This window comes from Epinephelus moara, chromosome 18, assembly GCF_006386435.1.
Source record: "Epinephelus moara isolate mb chromosome 18, YSFRI_EMoa_1.0, whole genome shotgun sequence".
Lineage (NCBI taxonomy): Eukaryota > Metazoa > Chordata > Actinopteri > Perciformes > Serranidae > Epinephelus > Epinephelus moara.
In genome coordinates, this window is record NC_065523.1 from 12,633,964 (window position 1) to 12,659,261 (window position 25,298).

The following is a 25,298-nucleotide window of genomic DNA, read 5'->3' on the forward strand; positions in this document are numbered from 1 at the left end:
CCAGCGTCTAACTCTGCAAAGACCCTGAGTGATCAGCTTCCTCAGAGTTTCACCTTTGGAACAAAGCACACACCAAAGACTGCATCTGGAACCACAGCTCTTTCCAGCCTTCTTCTGCCGGCTAACAAAGCAGCACACCACCAAGTGACTCTTTCGTCCATCCACTCAAGGATTGGTAATGTAACAGCTGGGAATAGCTTTATCACAGCTTTACAGGCTAAGCAAGACTGTTTAACTTGTTGTATGTGATTTAATGCTGTCATTGAGTTATTGTTGTGATTGTTTGCAGTCAGGTCATTGATTAGTTGGCTTTGCCAAAGCAAAGTGTTTAGTTTGCAAATACTGTTCACAGACAGATTCTTGCACACAACTAAACAATCTCTGCACTAATCCAGACCGTTTGCAACACACGTCACATTGATGCAGACTCATCAACAAATAGGCTTTTAACAGAGCTACACCCAAAGAGGCATCTCAAAGTTCCCGCTTCTCTTCCTTTGTCTCTATCCTGACCACACGGTCAGACAAACACCTCCCCTGATCTGAAGGCAGCTTTGATCCAGCCATCTTATAGTTCTCTGTTATCAGTCATTTGTTTTGTAGGCCAAATGGCCCTTTGATCACTACACCTGCCTTTGTCTTTCTCTCTCTCTCTCTCTCTCTCTCTCTCTCTCTCTCTCTCTCTCTCTCTCTCTCTCTCTCTCTCTCTCACACACACACACACACACACACACACACATATATATACACACCAAGCTTGTATATAGTTTGTTAGAATTGTGTGTTTGGTTTTGCTTTGCTTACTTTGTGAATAAATACAATTCTTTGGAATCATACCTGCTGTCTGTTTAATGTTGCACAAGAGTGAATGAATAGTCAACCTCTGCTGCATCAAGAGCTATGAAAACCTTCAGCCATTACTGTTAATGTTGGTGATTGTCATTAATTTAATTATTAATCAAAACTCCAAATTAATAGTTTAACGTATTTTATGAGACTGATATCTTTAACTGGCTATCATTTTTCCCTTTACGGGAATGGTGCCCCATGCGGTGATTTAATGTTAATTAAGTCACGTGATTTAACATAATTATTAATTATTATTAATAATTATTCATTATTTACAATAGCCAGTTTACAACTTTAATGGCGTCCCCTTGGTGAGGCCTAATATTGTTGTTTCCAACATAATTGGTGCCTCCGTGTGACACCCTGAATTTATGTTCCCAACATCCAGTGTTGGGCAGTAGCGTCACTACAGTAGCGGACATTTGTAGTTTAACTACATTTCTCAGTAGCTTGGTGGTAGCGTCGCTGTTTTCTGAATCAAGTAACTTCTCAGTAGTTAAGCTCTTTTATTGATCACTTAGCGCGGTAGCGTCGACACAAGCTACATTTCCAAAATCATTTCTGAAGCTCAAACAAGGTGGGGATTTCTGTTATGGACTGAAATAAAACTGTCACCGCTACCACACAGAGTCACTTCCGCATGAACCTGACAGGGGACAGCCCTCCATTCCGAAACACCGCCGTTTCGAACCACCCCCACTCCGAAATTGATTTTCAAGTCAATGTCGAGTTTCCTGTATCAAACACTGCCGCCCGCTCTCCGGCCGCACTCGCACAATTCTGAAAATCATTGTACTACAAAAGTTTGAAATGAACGTTCAACTTATTGTTTTTTATTGAAAATATGTCACTGTCTTCATTTATTATGTATAATTTCGCTAGTAGCAAACACATTTAAAGGAGACACTTGTCAAGTCTTTTTACGCGCGCTGTCCGTGGTGCTGAAATCCCTGCTCCTGCTGACAGCAGACCGGGGGAGAAAAAAAAGACATTTCTTTGCTCTGTGCTTTCAGAAAATAACCAGGGTTAGGGTAAGAAAGACCAACGGTCTGTACAGCAGTCCCACTGTGTTTGCCAGGGCATATCAGGCTGTGTGATTATGCACAAAGATTGGTTAAAGCATTGGAGCAATTTCATACAATTTCGGACATTTAACGTGATAAACTAATTTCAATTCAACATGGTCATTTGCTTAGAGGATTCAGCTGAAGCATAATGAGTGTTATATGTCATTAAGATGAAGTATTTGCTTGTTTTGTGGTTAATAATGCACATAATCCATTTGACCCCATCATGTATGGGATTTATATTCGTTCCTGCAGACAGAGGCAAAAGGATCAATGCGCAGCCTCCGTTTCCTTTGCGTCCGTCTCGTTCATTCAAACTTTGTAAACACGGTTGGGATTTGTAGGGGACATGTGTATGCTGCTCACTACAAAATGTGTTTACTAAAATGTGTTTACTAGCCTCATTTCTAGTCAAAACAAGTATTATTTTTTTTTTTTGCTTGCAATAAGAAAAAAAAACTTGCTCCATTGACAGATTATTCTTCTACTTATTTCAAGTGAAAACTTTCCTGAAACAAGTGAAAATTGTCTAAAAACAAGTTACTTTTTAGGTGATGAGTCTTATTTCAATTGTAATGAGATTTGTTTTGACTAGAAATAAATATTCTTGGTAAGATTTTGAGTTTTTGCAGTGTACATACACATACATACACGCATGTACATTTTTGACCATGTTGTGACTGTTTGAAGCAGGTCTTCATTCTTGCTGTTGTGGTTTGAGTCGTGTTGAAGCAGGTCTTCATTCTTGCTGTTGTGGTTTGAGTCGTGTTGGGAGTTAGTGCAGCTCAGTGTTCAATAAACAATTGAACTTAACTTTTTTACCTGCCTATCTGTTTGACTGACAGTTTTATTGATCAGTAAGACAACACTGACTTGGCACGAAGTTGGTTCAATTTAGTAAAAAGCTTGGATGTAGTTGCACTAGTTACTTTCATTTTGCTGTAGCTTAGCTTGCTACATTTCTGAGGGTGATAGCTTTGATGTAGTGAAGCTTCATTTAATATTAGAGTAACTAGTAGCTTAGCTCACTACACTTTCCAAGTATCTTGCCCAACACTGCCAACATCACCGTCGACAACTCACATGTCTGCGGCCAGTGGCTGATGACTCGATTGACAGCCCTGAACACTGACAGCCAGAGATAGAGAGTGAGCATGCGTGCGTGGGGTGAATAGCAGGGTGAGGAAGAAAGTTACGGACTAAGCATGAAAGTATTGTCTTCCTGACTGAACTTTAGCTAAAGCTTCATTTCTATAAGCGTCCGTGTCACTCAATTTGTAATTTGGGTCTCTGGAAGCTTTATACGTTGTTAAATTGACATAATGATAACTCACATTAACAGCTAAGTGTGTGCTGGAAAAAGAAGACACAGCATGTGGGTCAAGGAAAGTTTGAAAAGTGCAAAGAAAGACAAATATGAATGTGAGGGCCCTGCCTGGGGAGAGCGGTAAGTGGTGTGGTCTGACACATCCAAATCCACCTCCTCGAGCTACAGGTAGTGTTTTTGGTCTTCCAACATTTCAGACCCCTGACAAAGGGAAAGCATGTGTTAGTGAGGACTGACAACTGCACCATGGTGGGCTACATCAACAGGCAAGGTGGAATTCAGTCCGCTGTCCTGTTGATGATGGCGGCGAGCATGTGATTGTGAGCCTCAGAGCACTTGTTGTCTCTGAAGGCTCTTTATGTTTTGAAACTGGGAAAGAGGGGTGCTGACCCCATGTCAAGGGGCGGTTCTCTACGAGACGAGTGGAGGCTTTGCCCTGAGATGGTGAGGCAGATCTGGACTTTGTTTAGGAAAGCGAAAACAGAGCTGTTCGCCAAACGATGTAACACCCACCACCACCATGGCTCTCCCTCGTGCCACAAGACGACCCCCCCTCAGGGTTATGCACCCATCCATTTTTGTAACTGCTTATCCTCTTGAGGGTTGCGGGGGGGCTGGAACCTATCCCAGCTAACACTGGGTGAGAGGCGGGGTACACCCTGGACAGATTGCCAGACTATCACAGGCTTTTCTTTTGAGCTGACACATAGCGACAGTGCTAACCACTACATCACCGTGCTGCCCTTAATTATACAGTCAACTCCAAATTTACGCTAAGATTATAGGCCAACCTATAGGCTGCCCACACAAAGTGCAAGTTCAGACTTGCTAACAGCATTTGTGCTGACGCCCCTCAACCTTCTAAACAGAGAATACCAACTTCTGCCCTCCAACAGGCGATTCAGAGTCCCTCCATTTAGACACAACAGGCTGTGGTATCAGTCTGTCCTGTTGCTAAAATCAGTGTGCTGCTAATTAAGATCTGAATCTGAGGATATTATGTGATGTGTTCAGTGGTCATGACTCGATGCACAAACATGCTATTTTTGAATATCACATCAAGACTCAACTCTCACTCCAGCCTGTTGTTTTTCGTTCTTACAGTGTCGTGTGCAAACCCATTGCATGGACCATGAACGCGGTGCAGACATTCCTGTGTATCACTGGTGAAAAGGGAACACAGCCAGAGCTGGATGGAGCAGTGACAACAGTGACAACATCCTGTCTGCATTTAAGAGTTCTGTCTGTGGTGGAAATGCTAAACGATCCAACGATCTATGTCGGTAGGGGTTACTTTTGGTTTTAAAGTTTTAAAGTTTTTTTTTGAAAATGCGGCATAAATGTCTTCAGAATCAAATGTTTTTAAGGTAAAACATCCTGCATCCCAAATAAATTATTCGTGTCTGAATATTCATTTAGGGATCTGTTCTACAAAGCAAGTTCACTCTGTTATCAGTATATTTTAGTTGAATAAATCCCTGATTCACATCCAATCTGGAACAGCAGTTATCTGATAACTCAGAGAACCTGTTTCCTAAAAAAGTCTCCATATTAATTCTGTTTTGTTTACTGATAAAAAATGTCTTCTTTGATCTCCTTCTAGACAAAGAGAATTGAAGTGTGAAGTCAGATTCAGTGACCAAACAAGCCTTCACCATACATAAAGAAACACAATTTAACTTCTGTTGACTTCAATAAAGACAACACATTGGCCAACTGCGTTTATTAGTGATTTCTGCTCATGTTTGTTCATGTTTTGTTGGTACAGAACTCCAAACATGGGTTATAAAGCCTTATTGTGATGCATATCAACAGTTACAATTAGCTCCTGCAGATATTGTAAGCATAAGACAGACATATCTGTCAATGATCTTTGGGGATGTCAGGCTTAAACAGATGTAAACATCTTGAGGTTTGTGTGGCTGCTCTGCTTATTCCCAGATGAACTTCAGAGACATATCACCAAGTCTCTCCTGAAGAACTTGATCAACTCTTTGACTCTGAGCGGCAGTAAAGGTGTTCTTCCAGTCACCAATCTTACCTGTAATGAAAGAAAAACAAATTGGACATGATATCTGTTTAAATGTTTCTGCACATGAGCTGCATTTATGTTACGGTACCTTTGCGCATGAAGTCTTTCTGCACCAGATCGTTTGGCACAAACTCATAGTTGGCTTTTGAGTTTTTCTTCATGCTGTTAAACATGGCTTTTTCAACAACTTCCTCAATGGCTGCTTCACTCAGGTTTTTCCCCAAGAAAGTGCAGATCTTAGTCACTGCTGCCTTCAGGTCCTAAAAGGGAAACAGAGGCCCAACAGACAACAAGTTAAAACACTGACAAAGAATGTATTGTTTTTATAAGGTTGTCATTGGGCTCTTCATAATTGATAGTATTAAATGGTTTTGAAATGCGTCCCTTCCCCACACCATCTCTTAGTCCAAGCTGCAGAAAAATGCTGAACAACCACACTGAAACCACATCTTACCAAAATCATGTTCTCATAGGTCAGGAAGAGGATGTTGTACTGGTCTCTCATTGAATGCCACTCCCTGATGTGGTCAAACCAGGACGATGCTCCAACTGTATGATGGATGGATGGATGGGTGGATGGATGGGTGGATGGATGGATGGATTAAATGGCATAAAAAATGTCAGGAAAATGTCAGAAAATGCCATTGTATAGTAGATCATAACAATGTAATATAAATGTCATGGTAAATGATGTCATAAAAATCTAATAAAAATATCAAAAGGTCATAATGTAGATTGCCATTTAAAAGTGCCATTTTATTGTATGTCATAACTAGAATAACTGCATCAAGGTTTTGTGCCTCTGTGGAAGCATAAATTCAAATGGTCGGGAGCTGGGCCAGGTAGCTCGCAACCTCGTTCCTTTCGTCTCGATCGGACCTTCGTTGTTTTCTATTACATATCAAAAACTCAAATACTCAGAGGTAAAAAAAAAAAAAGAAATCACTGGAGACACGTAGAATCAGATGCAACTGAGTTTTATTGTGCACGCAGGCATCAGCACAACACAACTCAATGAGTCAAGCTCCGGAGTAAGACTGAAATTTCTTTGTTTGCGCACTCGTATTTATTGTGAAGATTTTATGCTGAGTCGTCTCTTTTCTTTATCCTTCCCACTTGGCTCTGATCGTAACGATATCACACTTCTGCTGAGTTTCCACTTTTTTCCTTTCATCCTACCACCATAACGGTGTCATATTTCTGCTGAGCCTTCACTTTTTCTTCTTTCATCCTAAACCCCACCTCTTTACTTGTACTCGTAATGTTTTTTCCTAGACAATCTAAAACCGCCTCCTCTTACTAGGGTCATTCTCAGGACAAGCTGTAATTCCCCTAACTTTCCACCAGTGTTTCTGAGCCCATCCTCATGCGATTTTTAGCAGGAGGTACTTCTCCGCCACAATGCTTAAATGCTCAGTGAGTGTGTGTGTCATAAGAATACATAAAATAATAAACCAGTGTGTGATTTGTCAGTGCACTGAGTACATCGCTTCAACACGTGTCTTTTAAAGTTCAACTTAAAGGTACAGTATACACACTAAAGTAAACATTACACTACACCTCCACACACCAGTCAAGTTGCAATGAAAGTGGAGTTTTTAGATATAAAATGTAATTATTATTACCCTATTAGACATTTGTGTTAAATAAAAAAAAAATCTTTATCAGCATAATAATTCTTGAGTTATAGCCAGTCAGTTCATCATTAGATAACCATTTGTGCCAAATTTGAAAAAATAAAAATAAAAATAAATTCCTATAGGTGTTCTTGAGATATTGCATTCACAAGAATGAGATAGATACAAGGTCACAGTGACCTTGACCTTGGATCACCAAAATCTAATCGGTTCATGGTTGAGTCCAAGTTGAGTGTACATTACACTACTACAATAATGGTGTAATCATTCAGCATTGTAGGAACCAACACTTGATCTGAAAAAGTGTCCTGGGCCAAAGGAGATCTTTAAATGTATTAGGATTTTCAACAGTTCTTAATGTTAAATAATTTATTAAAATGTTTATAATCAAGCTCTCTGTATCTGCAGGTATTGTCAACACAAACAGACTTTTTTAAACATAACATTAAAAGTCCTCCCGATCTTTCTGTCAGCTGTTGATGATCAGATGATTATCAGGTACTTTACCGTTGCCTGCCAGATACTGCTCAAGGAAGTCCTCAAAGCTCTTGGGAGTCTCCAGGTGGCTACAGTTGAGACTGAAGTGATAATAGGAGACAATGTTGTCCTTTGGATTCCGCATCATGTAGATAATCTGACATAAAATAAACATCAGTCATCCCAGAGTTGAAACCAATACGTTCTCTCCTTGGTGCCAAACTCCACTCAAATGATATATGATTGAATGACACCTTGAGTTTTAGCTCAGGCACATACTAAATATGGAAGTCCATTCCTGCTGGAAATCAAAATTATTGCTGAATAACATACTTTGAATTTGTATCATAATTTTTTACTTAGGAAGTGAAATGTTTTAGTTTTAGTTTTTGTCATTTTGACCTATATTTCCTTATTTTAGAAAGAAATTTTAACTTTTGTTTTGTTGTTTCAGAAAAAACATGTTTTTACTAATTTCTTCATTTTGCCTTTGTATCTCATAATTACAGCTGAAACTACGAGTCAGTTAATTGAATCATTGATTGACAGAAAAAATAATCTGCAACTAGTTTGATAAATGTGTAAGTAAAGCATTTTTTTGTCAGAAATGCCACATGATGATCATTTTAGCTTTTTAAATATATTTGGGTTTTGGACTGTTTAGCAAAGATCCAAGTGAAAGAAGCATAGAAACATACATATACATACATACACACTAGGGCTGATCGATTATTGCAAAATTCATATTTGACTGTTTTGGTCAAAATTGAGATTGTGGTTATTTAACACGATTACTCACTGACTTGGGAAAAACCATGAAGCTATTTAACTTAAAAAAAAAAAAGTCCAAAAATGCACCACTGTTAGGAAAAGGGTGCACTGGATTCTTAATGTAAGATGAAATGAAAGCAGTATTGCAAAACGGAATGCGGCATTATAATCGTTTTATCTCAATTATCTTGTTTTTTGATAATTGCTGAAAGCCAAAATCATACAAAAATAAAATATAATCAATTGTCTAGTCCTAAAACAAACACGTATATGTGTATTGGGTACTTTGGTGTATACTTGCTGGTATTACTTTTGTAGTTTTACTTAAAAAAAACTTTAACTTGTAAGGGAGTATTTGTAGATGTTATTTCTACTTTTACTTGAGCAAAATGTCTAAGTCCTTCTTCCACCACAGATTTTCAGATTTATGATTTATAACTTATAACTTTATCAATATCTGTAAAACTTTTAGATGAGATTTAACTTTATTGTCACTGCACAGAATACAAGTACTGAGAAAGCGAAATGAAACTGAACTGTATTATCCTTTGTTTCACAAAGACCAGGCTAAATCCTGGAATACCCAACAGCATTCAACCAGGTGACACCTTTTCTATATGCCAATCTAACAGGGCAGAGGGGAGGAGACGTGTTTTATGGCGAATAAGGACTGGTGTGGCAGTGGGAGTGCTGAGGAGCTGTCCCTTCCTGCTCACCCTGCTGACCATGCCACCATCTTGTTAGGTTAGGTAGGTCAACATATGTAAATGTAACCAAGTTATGAGGCTAGAGAATGCTTTACCAGATTTTACTATAAAGCTGACACCAACAACGCCACCATGGGACTTGTACCCAAAGACTAGTAAGTATCAGCCAATTGGTACTTATTACTGGATCATATTACAGCCACACAGCATGATCTCGCAGGTAGACTCTCTAATTTGTCTCCAATGGTCCACTCAGTGCTTTCAATCACTGAACAAGGGCACTTTCAAAACACAGAATGAATGAGGTTGGGGACCCCATAGCAGTAAAAACACTCTCTGACCAGTGTCCTTGCCACAGTGGAAGCCTTTTGGTCCTGGGTGGGTATGGCTTAGGTAAACTTTGAAAAGACGCCTGTCATTACTAAGACAAGCCCCTTACCATTTTGGGATTGCTCCAGAACAGTGAAGTCAATAACAGGCAATTGGTTCAGTTCCACAGCCAACAGGTGACCCAAGGGCGCCCCTACCTGGGGTTGCATACAATCTCTCATCAATCTCCAGGATGAAAGGAAGAGAGATACTTCCAAAGCCAAGATAGATGCACTTAATGGACTTTAACTCTTGGAAACTCCTCTCACAGCTTTCACTGAGGCATCCCCCAGTGCTGGGCATAATCTTTTCCAGTTCTTCACTCCAGCCAGCTTAGCCACTAACCAATACAGCAGTGGAAGCAGTTTATCAAAACTTTCCCTGGACTACACCGTAACCCCCACAGTAACTGGCGAAACCTAGGACAGTGCTGAATTGAGAGACATTGGTTGAATGGGGCCAATCCGCAACCGCAGAGACCTTACTTGGATCTATGGAGACTCCTTTCTCTGAGATGGCCCAGGTAATGAATATCCTTCTTAAAGAAAGAATACTTTTCCAACTTCCCCTACAGTCCTTCCTGTTGCAGGCAAATTTTCATTAACATTTTCCACAAACTGATTGTAAGAGCCATATTGATATTGGTAAGAATCGTATGGTAGTTTTACTTTAAAGATGTGGAAATGCTCCTTTAAGGCATGCCTTTGATGATGTCACAGCCAAACAGCCCTCAGAGATGGTTAAGCAGCCGAAGGAGCAGGACAGTTTTTTGATGGTGTGCCTAGTTGAGCCAATTAAGACGGAATCTTGTAACTTTGTTTTTTCATTTTTTAATTAAAGTTTTCAAACGGAGTTACTGCCTTGGAAGACTGATTTTGTGTCAAGCTTATTGCCAACGGACTGCTTAATAGTGGTGGTAATGTGGAGTAGGCCTACTGAATGGATTAAAGATTGCCGCTACATGTGAGTCAAAAAACTCCGCTCTCGATGGAAAGAAGGACGGACTAACGTGGATATAAGCCGTTTCTGCATGGATGAGGAGGCAACCCATGCCCTCATACTGGAATAAAGTAAGTCTGTGGACGCTTTACAGCAAGTTTTCAACTGCTAAGTAGTCAAACTCCTGGAAAGCTAACGTTCTGGAGTGAGCCAATTGACGTTAATTACCTCGTTAAGTGCTTGCATGCCTGAGCCTGTCGGAGCTGTGCAACGCATTATAGAGAGCACGTTATGGAGAGCACAGGTCATTGAAGTGGATGTGGATATCAGCTGTTTGATGAAAAGTGATGTACATGACAAGACACTGCTGGACATCAGTTTTCCTGTAGAAAACGGACTGTTTTAAGCTGAAGCTAAATCAAGTGGTTTGTGCAGTAGCCATGGAAGAATTTGACCACAAGAGGGCGCCAAAGCCCACAGAAAGAGCAGCGGAAGATAAAATAAGCAGGCTTATTGGATCAAGAAGAGGTAAATTATCTCAACTTACAGGCATGATGAGAAATATTGAAGACTTGAAACTTGATGGCACAAATGTGGGTGAAGTGGAAGAGGTGCTTCATGACATGTTCTGCAAAGCATTTGCAGAATTTGAGGATATAAATTCACAAGTTGTGGCTTTATTGGATGAAGAAGATGGACAAGCAGATCAGCATAACTGGTATGAACCAAGATCAGCACCCTTAAGAGACTTTGTTGAAAATACAGAAAACTGGTGTGCTGCAATGAGGAAGAAATTTACAGATAAAAATGAGGCAAGTGAAGTTGAAGTTGCAAACGAAAATCCAGGATACGTGATTGGTCAGGATGACATCAAGGCAGAGGACAGCGTATCTCAAGCTGCTACAAGCTGTCGTCATAGTAAAAATAAATCCTCAGTTGCTTCATCAACCACTACTGAGTCCTCAGCACGCATGAAGGAAGAAGCAGAGCATGCAGCCCTGATGGCACGTTCAGCAGCACTGAAAAGAAAACAAGCGCTGGACATTGAAAGGTTACAGCTGGAAGCTAAAATGCAACAGCTTGCACTTGATACAGCTATCGCAGAGTCTCATGCAAAACTCAAGGTGTTCGAGGAATATGGCAGTATGAAAGGAAGTACTACCAGTAACGTATCATGGAGGCGTTCACAAAGTAAACCGAGAGAAGAGAGAAGAGATGCTAGGATAACCTCAAGTACTGCTGCTTGTCCTCCTGCAGCAGTTACCGGCATGTTGGTGCAGTCTTCACCAGTCACACAACAGAGCGAACCTCATGGCAACAGCTACCCACAGGCAGCAAACAATGAAAGAGGACTGTATGAAGTCATGCAGAAGCAAAATGCAATCACTGAGATGCTTGTAAAGCAACAGACAAAGTTTTGTCTCCCTTCTAAAGACATTCCAGTTGTTAAAGGTGACCCTCTCACTTAAAACTCCTTCATCAGAGCCTTTGAGCATGCTGTGGATAGCAAAACCGACAGTTATCAGGGCAAGTTATACTACTTGGAGCAGTATACCAGCGGGGAGCCGCAAGAACTCGTCCGTAGCTGTGAACATACGTATGTCATCTGACAGAGGCTACCTTGAGGCCAGAAAGTTACTGCAGAGGCAATATGGAGACGAGCTGAAGATCGCAAATGCATACATGGATAAGGCTTTGAGATGGCCTCAGATCAAATCAGAACATGGTAAAGCATTAAGTGCTTATGCTCTCTTCCTGATTGGATGTAGGAACACAATGGATGATATCGAATTCATGGAAGAAATGGATAATCCTACTAATATGCGAGTTGTTATTTCAAAACTTCCTTATAAGATCAGAGAGGAGAGAGGTGGAGAACAACTGCATATGAGATCCATGAGAAAGGAACAGGACGAGCAAGGTTTTCTCACCTAGTCAACTTCATTGATCGGCAAGCCAAAGTAGCTCTAGATCCTCTTTTTGGAGACGTTATAGAGAGTCCACAAACCAACAAAGGAAAAGAAAATGCTACTAAAGAAAGAAACGTCAGGAAAACCGGACAAAGAGAAAGAACACTCGCTACAGGTGTACAGGACACAACCACAGAGGCAACTGCAAAGAAAAGCAGCCCTGTAAAAGGTGTTGTAACAGCCTTTCAGAAACCCTGCCTATTTTGCCAGAAGAATCATGCTCTTGCTGTCTGCAACAAAGTTAATGAGCTGTCAAACACAGCCAGGATAGACTTCCTGAAATCTAAGGGCCTGTGTTTTGGATGTCTTACCTTTGGGCATCTTAGTAAAAATTGCAGGAAAAGACTCAAGTGTAAGATTTGTTATCAGTCGCATCCAGACATACTACATGTGAAGACAGAGGAGAACAGTGCTTCAGAAATGGTGGAAGAAAACAACACTGAGAACAACGTGGTTTCTAGTGCCTATGTGTCATGGGGTCAAGAGTCAGGTGGAAACACTGGGGCTGGAGAAGAAGAATGTGTGCTTGCTGTCGTGCCAGTGAAACTTAAGTCCAAGAAGAGTGAGAGATATGTGGAAACATATGCCTTTATAGACCCTGGCATTACAGCAACATTTTGCACTGAAGACGTTCAAAGAAAACTAAAACTCAAAGGAAAGAGCACCCAGTATCTTCTTGACACGATGGCTCAAGACAACTCTGATAGTCACAAGTTAATGAAGAGTGTTGTTCTCTCGGATCTTGAGGTGTGTGGTCTTGAAGAAAACACATACATTGAACTGCCAAAGGTGTTTACACATAGCCACATCCCAGTGAAAGAAGAAAACATACTATGGCAGGAAGATATTGCACAGTGGCACTATCTGAAAGAAGTACGCCTGCCACGTATTAAAGCAGAAGTGGGAATGCTCATTGGTGCCAACGTCCCAAAAGCCATTGAACCGTGGCAAGTCATAAACAGTGAAGGGAAAGGGCCATATGCAGTGAAAACCGCCCTGGGGTGGGTGATCAACGGACCTCTCAGAAAAGACGATGGCCTAAAAACAGACAATGGTGAACTGCAGAGCTACACAGCTAATCACATTCTGGTGAGGGGAATAGAAGAACTGTTAGTGAAACAGTACAACACAGATTTCCCAGAACGAAGCTGTGAGGAAAAGGACGAAATGTCACAGGATGATCACAGGTTTATGCACCTGGTTACAGGTTCAACAAAGTTAGTTGTTGGACATTACAGCCTGGGGTTGCCCCTGAGAAACGAAAACATCATGATGCCAAACAATCGCTGCATGGCTCAGCAGCGGGTTGACAATCTCAAGAGAAAATTGAAGAGAAACCCAGACTTCCATAAAGATTACACGTCATTCATGAAAGACATCATTGAAAAAGGCTATGCTGAAAAGATACCAACTGAGCACCTCAGCCGCAGTGACGGCCGCGTGTGGTACATCCCTCACCACGGGGTGTACCACCCCAAGAAAAAGAAGTTAAGAGTAGTCTTTGATTGCACAGCTACATATCAAGGTGTCTCACTAAATGAGCAGTTGCTCCAAGGACCAGATCTCACTAACAACCTCGTTGGTGTCCTATTAAGGTTCAGAGAGCATCCAGTGGCACTGATGGCAGACGTGGAGTCCATGTTTTATCAAGTGAGGGTCCCGGAGGAAGACACGGATCTACTACGGTTTCTGTGGTGGCCGGAGGGTGATCTAAACAGCAATGTGGAAGAGTTCAGAATGAAAGTACACCTTTTTGGTGCTACATCTTCACCCAGTTGTGCCTCCTATGCTCTGAGAAGGACAGCGGAAGATGTAAAAGGGATTCAGAGTGCAGAGGCAGTTGACACTGTGCTAAGAAACTTTTACGTTGATGATTGCCTAAAAGCAGTGGAAACAAGTGAAGAGGCTGTTGGGCTGGTACAAGAACTTACAGCCTTATGCGCCAGAGGAGGTTTCCATCTGACTAAGTGGGTGAGCAACAGCAAGACGGTCTTGATGTCTATTCCAGACAGTGAAAGAGCACCTGAAGTTAAAGACCTGGACTTGCCACAGCACACTCCCAATGGAACGTGCACTCGGCGTGCAGTGGTGCACAGAGACTGACAGATTCAAATTTCAGATAAACATGCAAAACAAGCCTGTCACCAGACGTGGCATCTTGTCCACAGTAAGTTCTGTCTTTGACCCCCTTGGCTTTCTGGCGCCACTCATATTACCGGCAAAACTTATCTTGCGCGACTTGTGCAAAAACAAACATGGTTGGGATGAAGAGATTGAAGGTGGACATGCAAAAAGATGGCATGAATGGTTGTCAGACTTGAAGAGTTTGGCAGAATTCAGCATACCCAGATGCATCAGAACAGAAGAGTTTGGATCCACACAATCAGCACAGCTGCATCATTTTGCTGATGCTAGTGAGGATGGATATGCTACTGCTTCCTACATCTTGCTTATCAGCCATGAAAACAAAAGACACTGTTCCCTCCTAATAGGGAAATCAAGAGTGACACCCCTAAAACATGTCACAATACCAAGACTGGAACTGACAGCAGCAGTCGTCGCTGTCAAAATGGACAGAATGCTCAGACAAGAGCTTACGGTCCCATTACAGGAATCTGTCTTCTGGACTGATAGCACTACGGTGCTCAGATACCTTTCAAATGAAAGTGCTCGCTTCAAAACCTTTGTAGCGAACAGAGTCACCACTATAAGGGATCATTCTCATCCTACCCAATGGCACTACGTCAACTCGGCGCTAAATCCCGCAGATCAGGCCTCTCAAGGGGTCAAAGTGGAAAAGTTCGTGCAGAACAAAGTCTGGATACACGGCCCAGCTTTCCTGCTGAAACCCGAAAGTGAGTGGCCAAAACAACCAGATGAGAAGGATTTCGCGACAGAAGGAGACCCGGAAGTCAAAACGTGCTAGAGTCATGACCAGCACCCAAGAGAGGTTCGACTCTGTCAACAAGCTTGTCGCTTACTACTCGACATGGCAACGACTAAAGAAGGCAGTCACATGGTTTCTCCGACTGAAAGAGACACTAATGCTACTAAAAGACAAGAGAAAGGGGCTCAAAACTACAGTCAGTCAGTCTGAGCACATCCCTGAAAAGCAGAAAAAGCTCATCGCACAGAACATGAAGAAATTCAGATCAACAATACAACAACACCCATTGTCACTGGAAGAGCTGGTCGAAGTAGAAACAGAGCTCATACGTCTAAGTCAGTTACAGGACTACACCGAAGAAATCTGTGCTCTGCAAGAAAATGCTCTAATCAAGAAAAAAAGCCCGATTTACAAACTTGACCCCATATTGCAGGAGGGTATACTAAGAGTTGGAGGCAGGCTTAATAAAGCTGCAATGCCACAAGAGGCTAAACACCCAGCCATCCTCTCTAAAAGTTCGCCTATAGCCAACCTCATACTGCAACACATTCACCAAGAAGTTGGACATTGTGGTCGCAACTATATGCTGGCAATGCTGCGACAAAGGTATTGGATCTCTCAAGCTAATTCAGCTATAAGGAGGATTATCTCTAAGTGCACCGTGTGCAGAAGACTCAATGCTAGAGCTGGAAGGCAAAAAATGGCAGACCTGCCTGAAGACAGGCTGCTACCTGATCAGCCACCCTTTACTAATGTGGGGGTTGACTTCTTTGGACCGTTTGAGGTCAAACATGGGAGGAGCCTCGTCAAGCGATATGGTGTGATTTTCACTTGTCTCACTGTGCGAGCCGTTCACCTTGAGATAGCTCACAGTCTGGATACTGACTCCTGCATCAACGCCATACGTCGCTTTATATGCAGAAGAGGACAAGTAAAAATTTTACGCTCAGACAATGGAACTAATTTTGTTGCAGCAGAAAAAGAACTGCACAAAGCATTAAAAAACCTGAATCAGACCAAGATACAGAACACCATGACAGGAAAAGGCATAAAGTGGATGTTCAACATGTAGAGGTAAAAAATCGGTGCCTGGAATTGGGCCTGTAGGCTCCCGACTTTGTCCTCCACTTGACTTCTCAGTTGTCCTCTGATGTCGATCTGGTACCTTGGATTCAGCTAATCAATACTCAAAGAAACACTGGAGACAGGCAGAGTCTGATGCAATCGAGTTTAATGTGTTCACAAGCTTCAACACATACAACTCATCGAGTCAAGCCCCGGAGCCGGACTGAAAATCTACTTTCAGTGCGTCTGCTTTTATGCTGGTGGAGACTGGAGAGAGTCTCCACCTTCTTCTGCTAATCCATCCCACTTCAATGCAAAGCTATTGGTGGCAACCTTTTTCTTTTTGTCCAATCGTGAACAGGCCCGATTTTAATGGTGTATCACTTTCATTTTGAGTTTGGAAGTTCCCAAATTTTCCACCCTTAGCTTCGGATTTGCTTTCACTTTATTTTTAAAAAACATGTGAATCTTAGGGACTTTCTTTATGCAGTCCCTTGTGCTCTTATACAATATAAACTTTTAAATGTGCATCAGGTAGTACAAACATTTGAATGTGTGTGTGTGCTATCATTATACAGAACATGATAGGTTATGTGTGTGCTCTGTAGTGTGAATACAATGTTGACTCATAACTCTAATTTGTGAACACTTTAACATGTATAACAGTGCTTTAACACATATAGATGCATTCCAATCGGTTTTATAAGATCGTATACATAAAACATGGTTATATGATGGTTATATGGCTTTGTTTCTTAATCAACTTATGCAGTATAACACTTTTACTTGATTAGGGATTAACTCTTTACACTACAAACACCCCAGCAGCCTCGCACCAAGGCGGCATATGGGAAAGACAAATCCATACTGTAAAAAAAGTCTTGAACTCTGTGTTACAGCAACAGTCACTAGATGATGAAGGACTCCAAACTGTCACGTGTGAAGTCGAGGCCATCATCAATAACAGACCGATAACACATGCATCAGATGATCCTAATGACGTTGAGGCCTTGACGCCTAATCACCTGTTGCTTATGAAAACACAACCCAACATTCCACCAGGAATCTTTGACCAAAACGATCAGTATGCACGACGACGATGGAAAGAAGTACAGTACATAGCTGATCTGTTTTGGACTAGATGGACAAGAGAGTATTTGCCACTCCTTCAGGAGAGACAAAGGTGGCTCACACCACAGAGAAACTTCTCACCAGGAGATATTGTACTGATAATGGATGAATCTACCCCTCGCAACTCCTGGAATATGGGCAGAGTAATAAAGACATTACCAGACTCCAGTGGTACAGTGAGGTGAGTCAGTGTGCAGACTAAGACTAACATATTGGACAGACCTATAAGTAAACTGTGCCTGCTGAAACATGCAACGTGAGCAATCTGAGAACATCAGTAAGAGTTCATGTATAAAGTTTTATCCTTGTGTATTATGATGTACATGTAGCAATATTGTAGATATTTTGTTGAATGTTACATGGCTCTCGTGTTTGATAATTTTTGATAATTGTTCTGCGTCTAGCATAAGCAATTAGGGGCTGGAAATGTAAGAGCCATATTGATATTGGTAAGAATCGTATGGTAGTTTTATTTTAAAGATGTGGAAATGCTCCTTTAAGGCATGCCTTTGATGATGTCACAGCCAAACAGCCCTCAGAGATGTTTAAGCAGCCGAAGGAGCAAGACAGTTTTTTGACGGTGTGCCTAGTTGAGCCAATTAAAACGGAATCTTGTAACTTTGTTTTTTGATTTTTTAATTAAAGTTTTCAAACGGAGTTACTGCCTTGGAAGATTGATTTCGAAGTTTTCAAACGGAGTTACTGCCTTGGAAGATTGATTTCGTGTCAAGCTTATTGCCAACGGACTGCTTAATAGTGGTGGTAATGTGGAGTAGGCCTACTGGATGGATTAAAGATTGCAGCTACACTGATCATGTAACTGGATAGCAGACTTACCAAATGTATTTGGGGCACCAGCAACAATCTTTTCTATTAGACAGTACAAGGAATGAGTATTCCTGCAGGGATTCACCTGTTGCCAAGAGAAGAAATCCTCCTGCAGGGAAACATAAGACTTTGGACACCCATAAAGCTCCTGCAGTATAGCTAGAACACGCTCTAGGTCGTCCTGCCCTGCACCTGCAACCAACATTTGTCGTTGTGACACACACACACTTCCACGGAAGATAGATAATCCGTTCAGGGGTGGCAGAGTTCTCAAGGTACTAGGATGGGCCTGTGCCTCCACCCTCTCCTCTGCCTGCTGCAGTAGACAGTCCTTGTCTGCCTGGAGCTGTTGCACCAGCTCCCTGAGGTCCTGCCACAGTAAAGCTCAATGTAATAAGGCTGAAGTGTTTTTGCAGTATCTATGCATGCTTTTATGTTTTTATTGTGTATGATTTTATTTGTTTTTTTAGCGTGTTATTAATTGCATGTTTTTATTATTTTTATGGTTGCAGTTTTTTTTATATAGTTGTTTTACTGTTGGATTTTATTGATGCATGCTGGAGTTTGAATCTTTTACCTGCCTTATTTACTTAATTAAGATGTGCTGCACCTGTTCAGCCGCACTTGATGTGATTGACAGTTGCCACGACCATTAAGAGCGCCAGTCAGTGGCTGAGGGGAGGGCCAAAACCCCAGAAAAACTTTGAAGAACAGAGAGGTGAGCGAGAGGAGGAGACGACACAGAGAGCGGCAGACTCGGACAGACGCAGAGAACAGCAGACGGGGCGAGGACAGAAAGGCAGGCAGCAGGACAGAATTCCTGATGGGAAGCGTTCAGCGGGACGAGGTGTCCAGCGTGGAGGAACCGGAGGCTGACGTCGAGCTCTGACGCGGTGGCCAGGGTCGAGAGCCAACATCCGGGTCGCGACAGAGGGGTTTCCCCGGACGAGGAGAGGCCACCTGAGAGCCGACGGTAGTGTCCGCCAATGCTGCATCACTCCAGCCTGGGTCATTAGCTCTGCTACAGCCCAGGAAATACGTGAGTACACTAGTCCATGGCGGCACTAGCCTGACCTACGAGAACGTTTAAAGCCCGCAGTGTTTGCACCTGTCACATAAAAACATTTACTCGTCCAGTTTCTCCTCTCCTCCCACAGATTCCGGTGGGCAGAGAGGATTACACGGAGCCGGAAGCCACACGCCGAGACCTGTGTAGTTTACCAGTGTATTTCAAGGACTTTTATTCATGGACTTTTAACGCACATCTTAACCTTGGGTTAAACCACCTTTTTGAAAAAGGAAAACTTTGTTTATGGTAATAAACCCAAGTTGTTGTACCTGCTACACCTGTTTGGTTATTTTAAAGCTCTGCTCTTCCTGATTTTACAAACCTGTTTTTAGAGTCCTAGACTCATTAATCCTAGGTGGCGTTGTCGGCCCTTTTTAGTTATTTTATCTTAGTTTATTGCATTTTAGTGTTTTAATTAGTTGAATATTCTTTTAGGCTTTTACCTCAACACGCTGTGCTTGGGCACCTTTTTACATCAACAGCAGTGAGCACCCCTGTAGCCACCAGTTTCCAACCAAGTGGATCAGTTGGTGCTACGTGGCGCTGACTGAGTTAAACATCTAAGCAAAAATACAAAAAGCAGTGAAGTGCAAAGTAATATACAGAGTATATATGGAATGAATAGTGAAGGGAAGATATTAATACACAAAGATATGTACAGTTTGATCATATGAACACAATGTCATGCTGTTTTGAACTTCCATAAAATACTGACCTTTGCCTTCTTGTCCTTCAGTCCCAGAGGCATGAGAGATGGGATGAGATGAGTAGCAAAAAGCCTTGGAGAGGGTCGCAGAGCGTAGTCCTCTCGACCCCCCTTAAACTCCAGCCACGGCATTTGCTCCAAGTTGTTTGGATATTTATTCAGACCCCCATCTAACTCACAGATGGAGATGATGATCTGTTGAGTCCATATTGTACCTTTGGGTTGGGGGTCATATGTTGAGTTATGAGACATCATACCTGATCAGTAAATCTGTTCCCAGCAATGCACAAAACTGTAAAAGCAAATAATGTGATGAAGAGTTTGTCTCACTCACCTGACTTTGGATAAGTGACGAGGAATACATCACTATCTCGAATTTCAAAGCTCTGGAGCGAGTCAATGTACTCTGGAGTTGTGAGGCCAGTGGCAAAGGTGTAGTTTTTATACCTGCAGAGATAGTTGGAGATCTGTTCCATGTTAATTCTGAATCACACAGAGCAATGGGAGAAATGTTAGAGACCAAGTAGACCAGTAGAGCAAAACGTCTCTCAGCTCAAAGACACAGTTGCTGGACTTTGATTTGTTTAATATGTTACTGACTGTTGGCTTCTTCATGTTTTGGCCTATATCTGTAACACTGCCAGCTGGGTACACACTGCCACCAACAGTAAGCAGGAAAAATGACACAATGATAATGTTTTGATGTTTAATAATAACAATTTCATTTACAGTGGCATAACTTTATTTATGTATACATCTGAAAGACATTTTGTAAAACTCATAAATATTTTAATGATTACCACTAAAGATTAGTGCATTTAGGCACCTGTGTCAATTAAGTTGTATTTTGAGTTGCTGTCAGCTTTGGGTGTGCTGAAAAAAAGGACACCGAGCATGTGGGCAAGGAAAGTTTAAAAAGTGGAAAAAAAGGAAATCAAATATGAATGCATGGAAAGCCAGCAAAAATGAAGCAAAGTAACTTGGACTCTGGAGGGTTTGAGGGAGGAACAATAAATAATGAATATAATAATTATATTTGTCAGTCACGTGCAAGGTTTCTTCTCTAAGTTACAGTAGTAAGCCACAAAGTAGTCTCGCATAGCCAGACCCATTCCCACATTTTGTTTAAGTGCAGTGCCGGTGCTGGAGAAAGGCATAAGGTGTGTAGACAGGTTGCAGCAGGTTATGAATGGCTGTGTGTTGACTTCATAGCCACCAGAGGGAACTAAAGTACCTGTTCATGCAGCATCACTGCGATGTCTCTCTATTGTTCTTCACCATTTATAATAAGTTGGTCCAAACTGTTAAACGCTACTTACCAGCTAGGAGCCAACCTAAAGTAAATTAAACTAGCCTAAAGGATCCACAGGTCTTACAATTATGGTTCAGAGACCAGAGCTGGAGAGGTAACATGAGGCAACATCGAGCTACTTTCAGCAGGTGCAAAACCACAATACTACACAGTTTCACAATTTGACATAATGCAATATTTCACATTTACAGGCATTAAACACAACTGACAATACAACCCAGTATATAATTTGTTCGACACAGCATGCTGTTAGACTGCTCAACTCCCCATCTGCATGTGTGGCCATGTCGAATGGTTAAGTTGGAGGGCACTAATCGAAACAAGCTGACAACACCAGCATAGGAATTTCACCTCAGGACTGATGTTACCTCAGATCAATAACTAAGGAGGCATTCAGGTTCATTATACAAAGAGGCACAAGATACAGTTCCATCCATCAGTAATTCTTTGTCAATAATATTCCAAAATGATCAATCACAAAAACAAAATACTAATAAATGGGCCAGCAAACACACCTTCCAAACATTCAGTAGGGGAGGGCAGGGGAATTATTCAAACCTGAGGTTGGGGGTGGGCCAAGAGTGCTTCAGCGATGACGTGGGCCAGTGTGGAAGTTAGCACTGCCCAGGTTCCCTTGTCAAAAAGCCTATGGGATTTGTCCATTGAATTTTAGATTATTGTAGAAAAAAGCTCCATGGCAAACAAAAGTTTATGACCAACATGTTTCGATCAAGCAAGATAATCTTCACAAATGAACACCACTTTCAGGATTTTTGAAGCCTAAATTCAATTCCTAACAGTAAAAAGCCAACATTAGGCTATAAATGAACTACACTACGATTTCATTTTAATTCCTACGATAACAAGGCTGTCAAGCCATGTTCAGCATGATGACATTCTGTAGTTTCCTTTAGCCACTTGTTAGCAACCACCTTTTTTAAGACACATAAAAGCTTAAAAAATCATCAGTAGGATATTTATAGACATGTTATTTAGTAAAACAAATCATAAAAGTCTATTAAGTTTGTGTTAAAACCGGATGACACAAAATCTTTATGCGCATAAACCCTATTTCTAAGAGGATGTTGTAATGCCATGGAAGATGTCAGCTACATGCATGAGATCAACACACCTGCTAACATGAAGTCATCATAACAAAGTTTCCCTAGCAGCTGAGGGATAAATGGAGAACTGCTGCCAGTGATTTTTTAAGAGAAACATAATCAAGGAGCTGATTTTAAAGATATGGATAGGTGGATTTCTTGGAAAAGCAGGTGAGGATTGCAACCAATCTAATATTTGAAGATATCAAAGACACTCCAACAAAAAGCAAAGACCTAAGGAGGTCAAAGCATAGCCTCAACCAAAAATAAAATGACACTACTGTGATGGAAAAATGATAAAGGAACTGAGGATAAAAAGAGTTTACCTGCTGCGAAGAGCTGTTTGTTCTTCAACATGGTAGAAGTAGAAGAAGTAGGTCGTGGTGGTCGCAACCACATGCTTTCCAGACTACACCAGAAATATTGGACTCCTGGTGCCAATGTGTCGATGAGAAAGATTGTGTCAAAATGTGTTGTATGTCGGCATATAAATGCTACTCCTGGACAACAGCAGATGGCAGATTTGCCCATGGATAAAGTTTCTCCTGATAAACACCCTTCACATATGTTGGAGTCGGCTATTTTGGACCCTTTGCACTGAAGTGTGGAAGGAGTGCTGTGAAGCGCTACTACGTTATTTTCACCTGTTTAGCTGTAAAAGCAATTCACATCCGAGTGGCATCATCACTTGACACAGACTCTTTCATCAATGCCCTTTGGTGTTTTACAGCCAGACGTGGTCAAGTCAAAGAACTACGATCTGACAATGGCACTAACTTTGTGGGAGCTCAGCGTATATTGAGGGAGGCAATTGAAAGCTGGAATCAAAGTGAGAGCCATAACTCACTGTTCCAGAAAGGAATCAAGTGGATCTTTTGTGACCCTGCTGGCTCTCACCATGGAGGTGTATGGGACAAACTAATCAGATGAGTGTAAAAGGTTCTCGGTTCCACTCTCAATGTGCAAAATCTTGATGAGGAGGGTCTCCACACAGTTTCATGTAAAGTTGAGGCTGTCCTTACCAGTCCTCCAATCACCAAGGCTTCTACAGACCCTTGAAGCACTTACCCCAAACCACTTTCTGCTTCTTAAGACTTCACCATCCTCGCCACCTGGATAGTTTCAGGACAACATGCCGCAGGTGGAGGCAAGTTCAATATGTCGGATTTGTTCTGAAAAGGTGGATAAAGGAATATATTTTCCAACTGCAGGAACGACAGAAATGGTCAAGCATCAGATGCAACTTTACATCAGGAAACATAGTCATCATCGTGGATGATTCAGCGCCTGAATACTCCTGGCCTTCTGGAAAAAGTCATCAAGACCATTCTGCACAAAAGGACTTGTACGTCATATTTAGGTCAAGTCCAAGACTGTCTTTCTGAGCAGGCCCATCAACAAAGTCTGCCTTCTTCAGAAGATGTTTTACAATGGCAAACTGACTTGATTTTGTTTTGACCTTGCCCCTTGCACACATTCAAATACACAGACTGCAAACTTTACTTATTTAGAGCGGCGCTGAAGAAGGAAGATCTGCATTAATATTGAAACATACTGTGTTTGTCATGTATAAATGTGTATTTAACCCCTGTTGTTTATTATTTGTTTAGGCTGCATGCCTTCTTTTGGTCACTTTCACTTTTCGTAGTTGCAGTTGGCACAGGGGTGTGATTTCAAATTAATTAACTCTTAGACAAAGAGGATGAGTTTTGGCTCTGATATTTTCTGTTGACCATAATATCACGTTACATAATATTTCTTTTCATCTTGTTATCCCATTTGTTTGTTTGACAAACAACCATAAAATGCATCTCTGGACTTCAGCATGAATTTCTTTGAATGAGTCACAGTGACAAGCCTACTTACATTGGTAGTTGCTACAATACTGTTTGTGACTAAACATCTCATACAGCCAGCCTAATTTAGGCAATAACCCACCATTAAAGTGAAGAGGTAAAAATCAATGTCTGAAGCTGGGCCATAAGACTCTGGACCTCGCCCTCAACACCTTTGTCTGAACTTGTCTTTTTCCCAAAAAAGTATCTTGTAATCAAAAACAGTATGCAGATTGTGGAGATTCCAGTGAACCTCCACCTGTTTTCCTTTGTCCTTCCCACTTTGACCAGAACCTAATGGTGTATTACCCAGACATGTTGGAACATCATTCCTTATCCCTCCGTACATACTGGTGTCCAGGTTGGCCTGGCCATGACTCCTTACATAATGGTGTACTGCATAACAGTGAAACAGGTGCATCTAACTTGTCCTTCCAATATGCTCGGCCCTAATCCTACTCTATTTTTTAAAAACATTTAGTCACAGTGATATACATTCAATACATGACTAGATGTGTGAATGAGTACATTAATTCAAGCATATATTCCATACCTAATTAAAATATATGGATGAGTACCTGCTGATTAATACTTAATCACATTTTGTAGTTAAAGCTCATTTTACACAACAAAAGAAGTAAGCTAGTCTGGTGTAAAATCACACCATCTCCCTCCAACTCTCTGGCTGATTCCGGTTCACCAACTGCCTGGTGCGAGCGGAGAAGGACGCCAAATTGCAGTGCTTCAGTGGTGGAAAGTTACTGCACTGTACTGAAGTCCAATCCTGAGGTACCTGCATTTTACTTACAAGACCTATTTCCATTATAAGCCACTCTATAGGCCTACTTCTACTCCACTACATTATAGAAACATGTTGTACTCTTTACTAAGCTACATTTATTTGATAACTTTAGTTACTTTTGTTGGACTAGGGGCTCATCCTACTCTCCAATGTGCTATGTGTGAGCTCAGTCCTGCGTGTTCTTTAATGAAGCAATAGGAGAAGATATTCGGTCTCAGTTAATGTAGTTTATTAAGCAGTAAAGGAATAAAATTACAGAGCTCTGGGCCTCAACTTCACGTCCCTGACGAACAACACAGGTGTGTCAGTTCACGAAGTCTGACCTCCTGTCCTTTCCCTGACCCAGTATATTTGAGCGTAACAGAGTGTCATTGTGCACGCAAGGCGTTGTCCTCTTCTCATTGGCAGTTCCACT

General features: G+C 41.5%; 1 protein-coding gene across 2 annotated transcripts in view; it reads right to left on the reverse strand.

Annotated features, from left to right (window-relative positions):
• LOC126405628 (amine sulfotransferase-like) overlaps positions 1-20,409 on the reverse strand; it is a 49,816-nt gene extending 29,407 nt beyond the window's left edge. Inside the window, exons 1-6 of one of the 2 annotated variants that reach the window (XM_050069431.1) lie at positions 20,166-20,409; positions 19,841-20,046; positions 7,420-7,546; positions 5,730-5,824; positions 5,364-5,535; positions 4,947-5,284 (exon numbers count right to left, since the gene is read on the reverse strand). In XM_050069431.1, coding sequence (XP_049925388.1) covers positions 5,175-5,284; positions 5,364-5,535; positions 5,730-5,824; positions 7,420-7,546; positions 19,841-20,046; positions 20,166-20,307 — 852 coding nt within the window. In that variant the 5' untranslated portion in view covers positions 20,308-20,409 and the 3' untranslated portion in view covers positions 4,947-5,174. Of the gene's footprint in view, positions 1-4,946; positions 5,285-5,363; positions 5,536-5,729; positions 5,825-7,419; positions 7,547-19,840; positions 20,047-20,165 lie in introns of those variants that run through there. The other variant, XM_050069432.1, reaches the window with a different exon arrangement.
• Between the last annotated feature and the right edge of the window lie 4,889 nt (positions 20,410-25,298).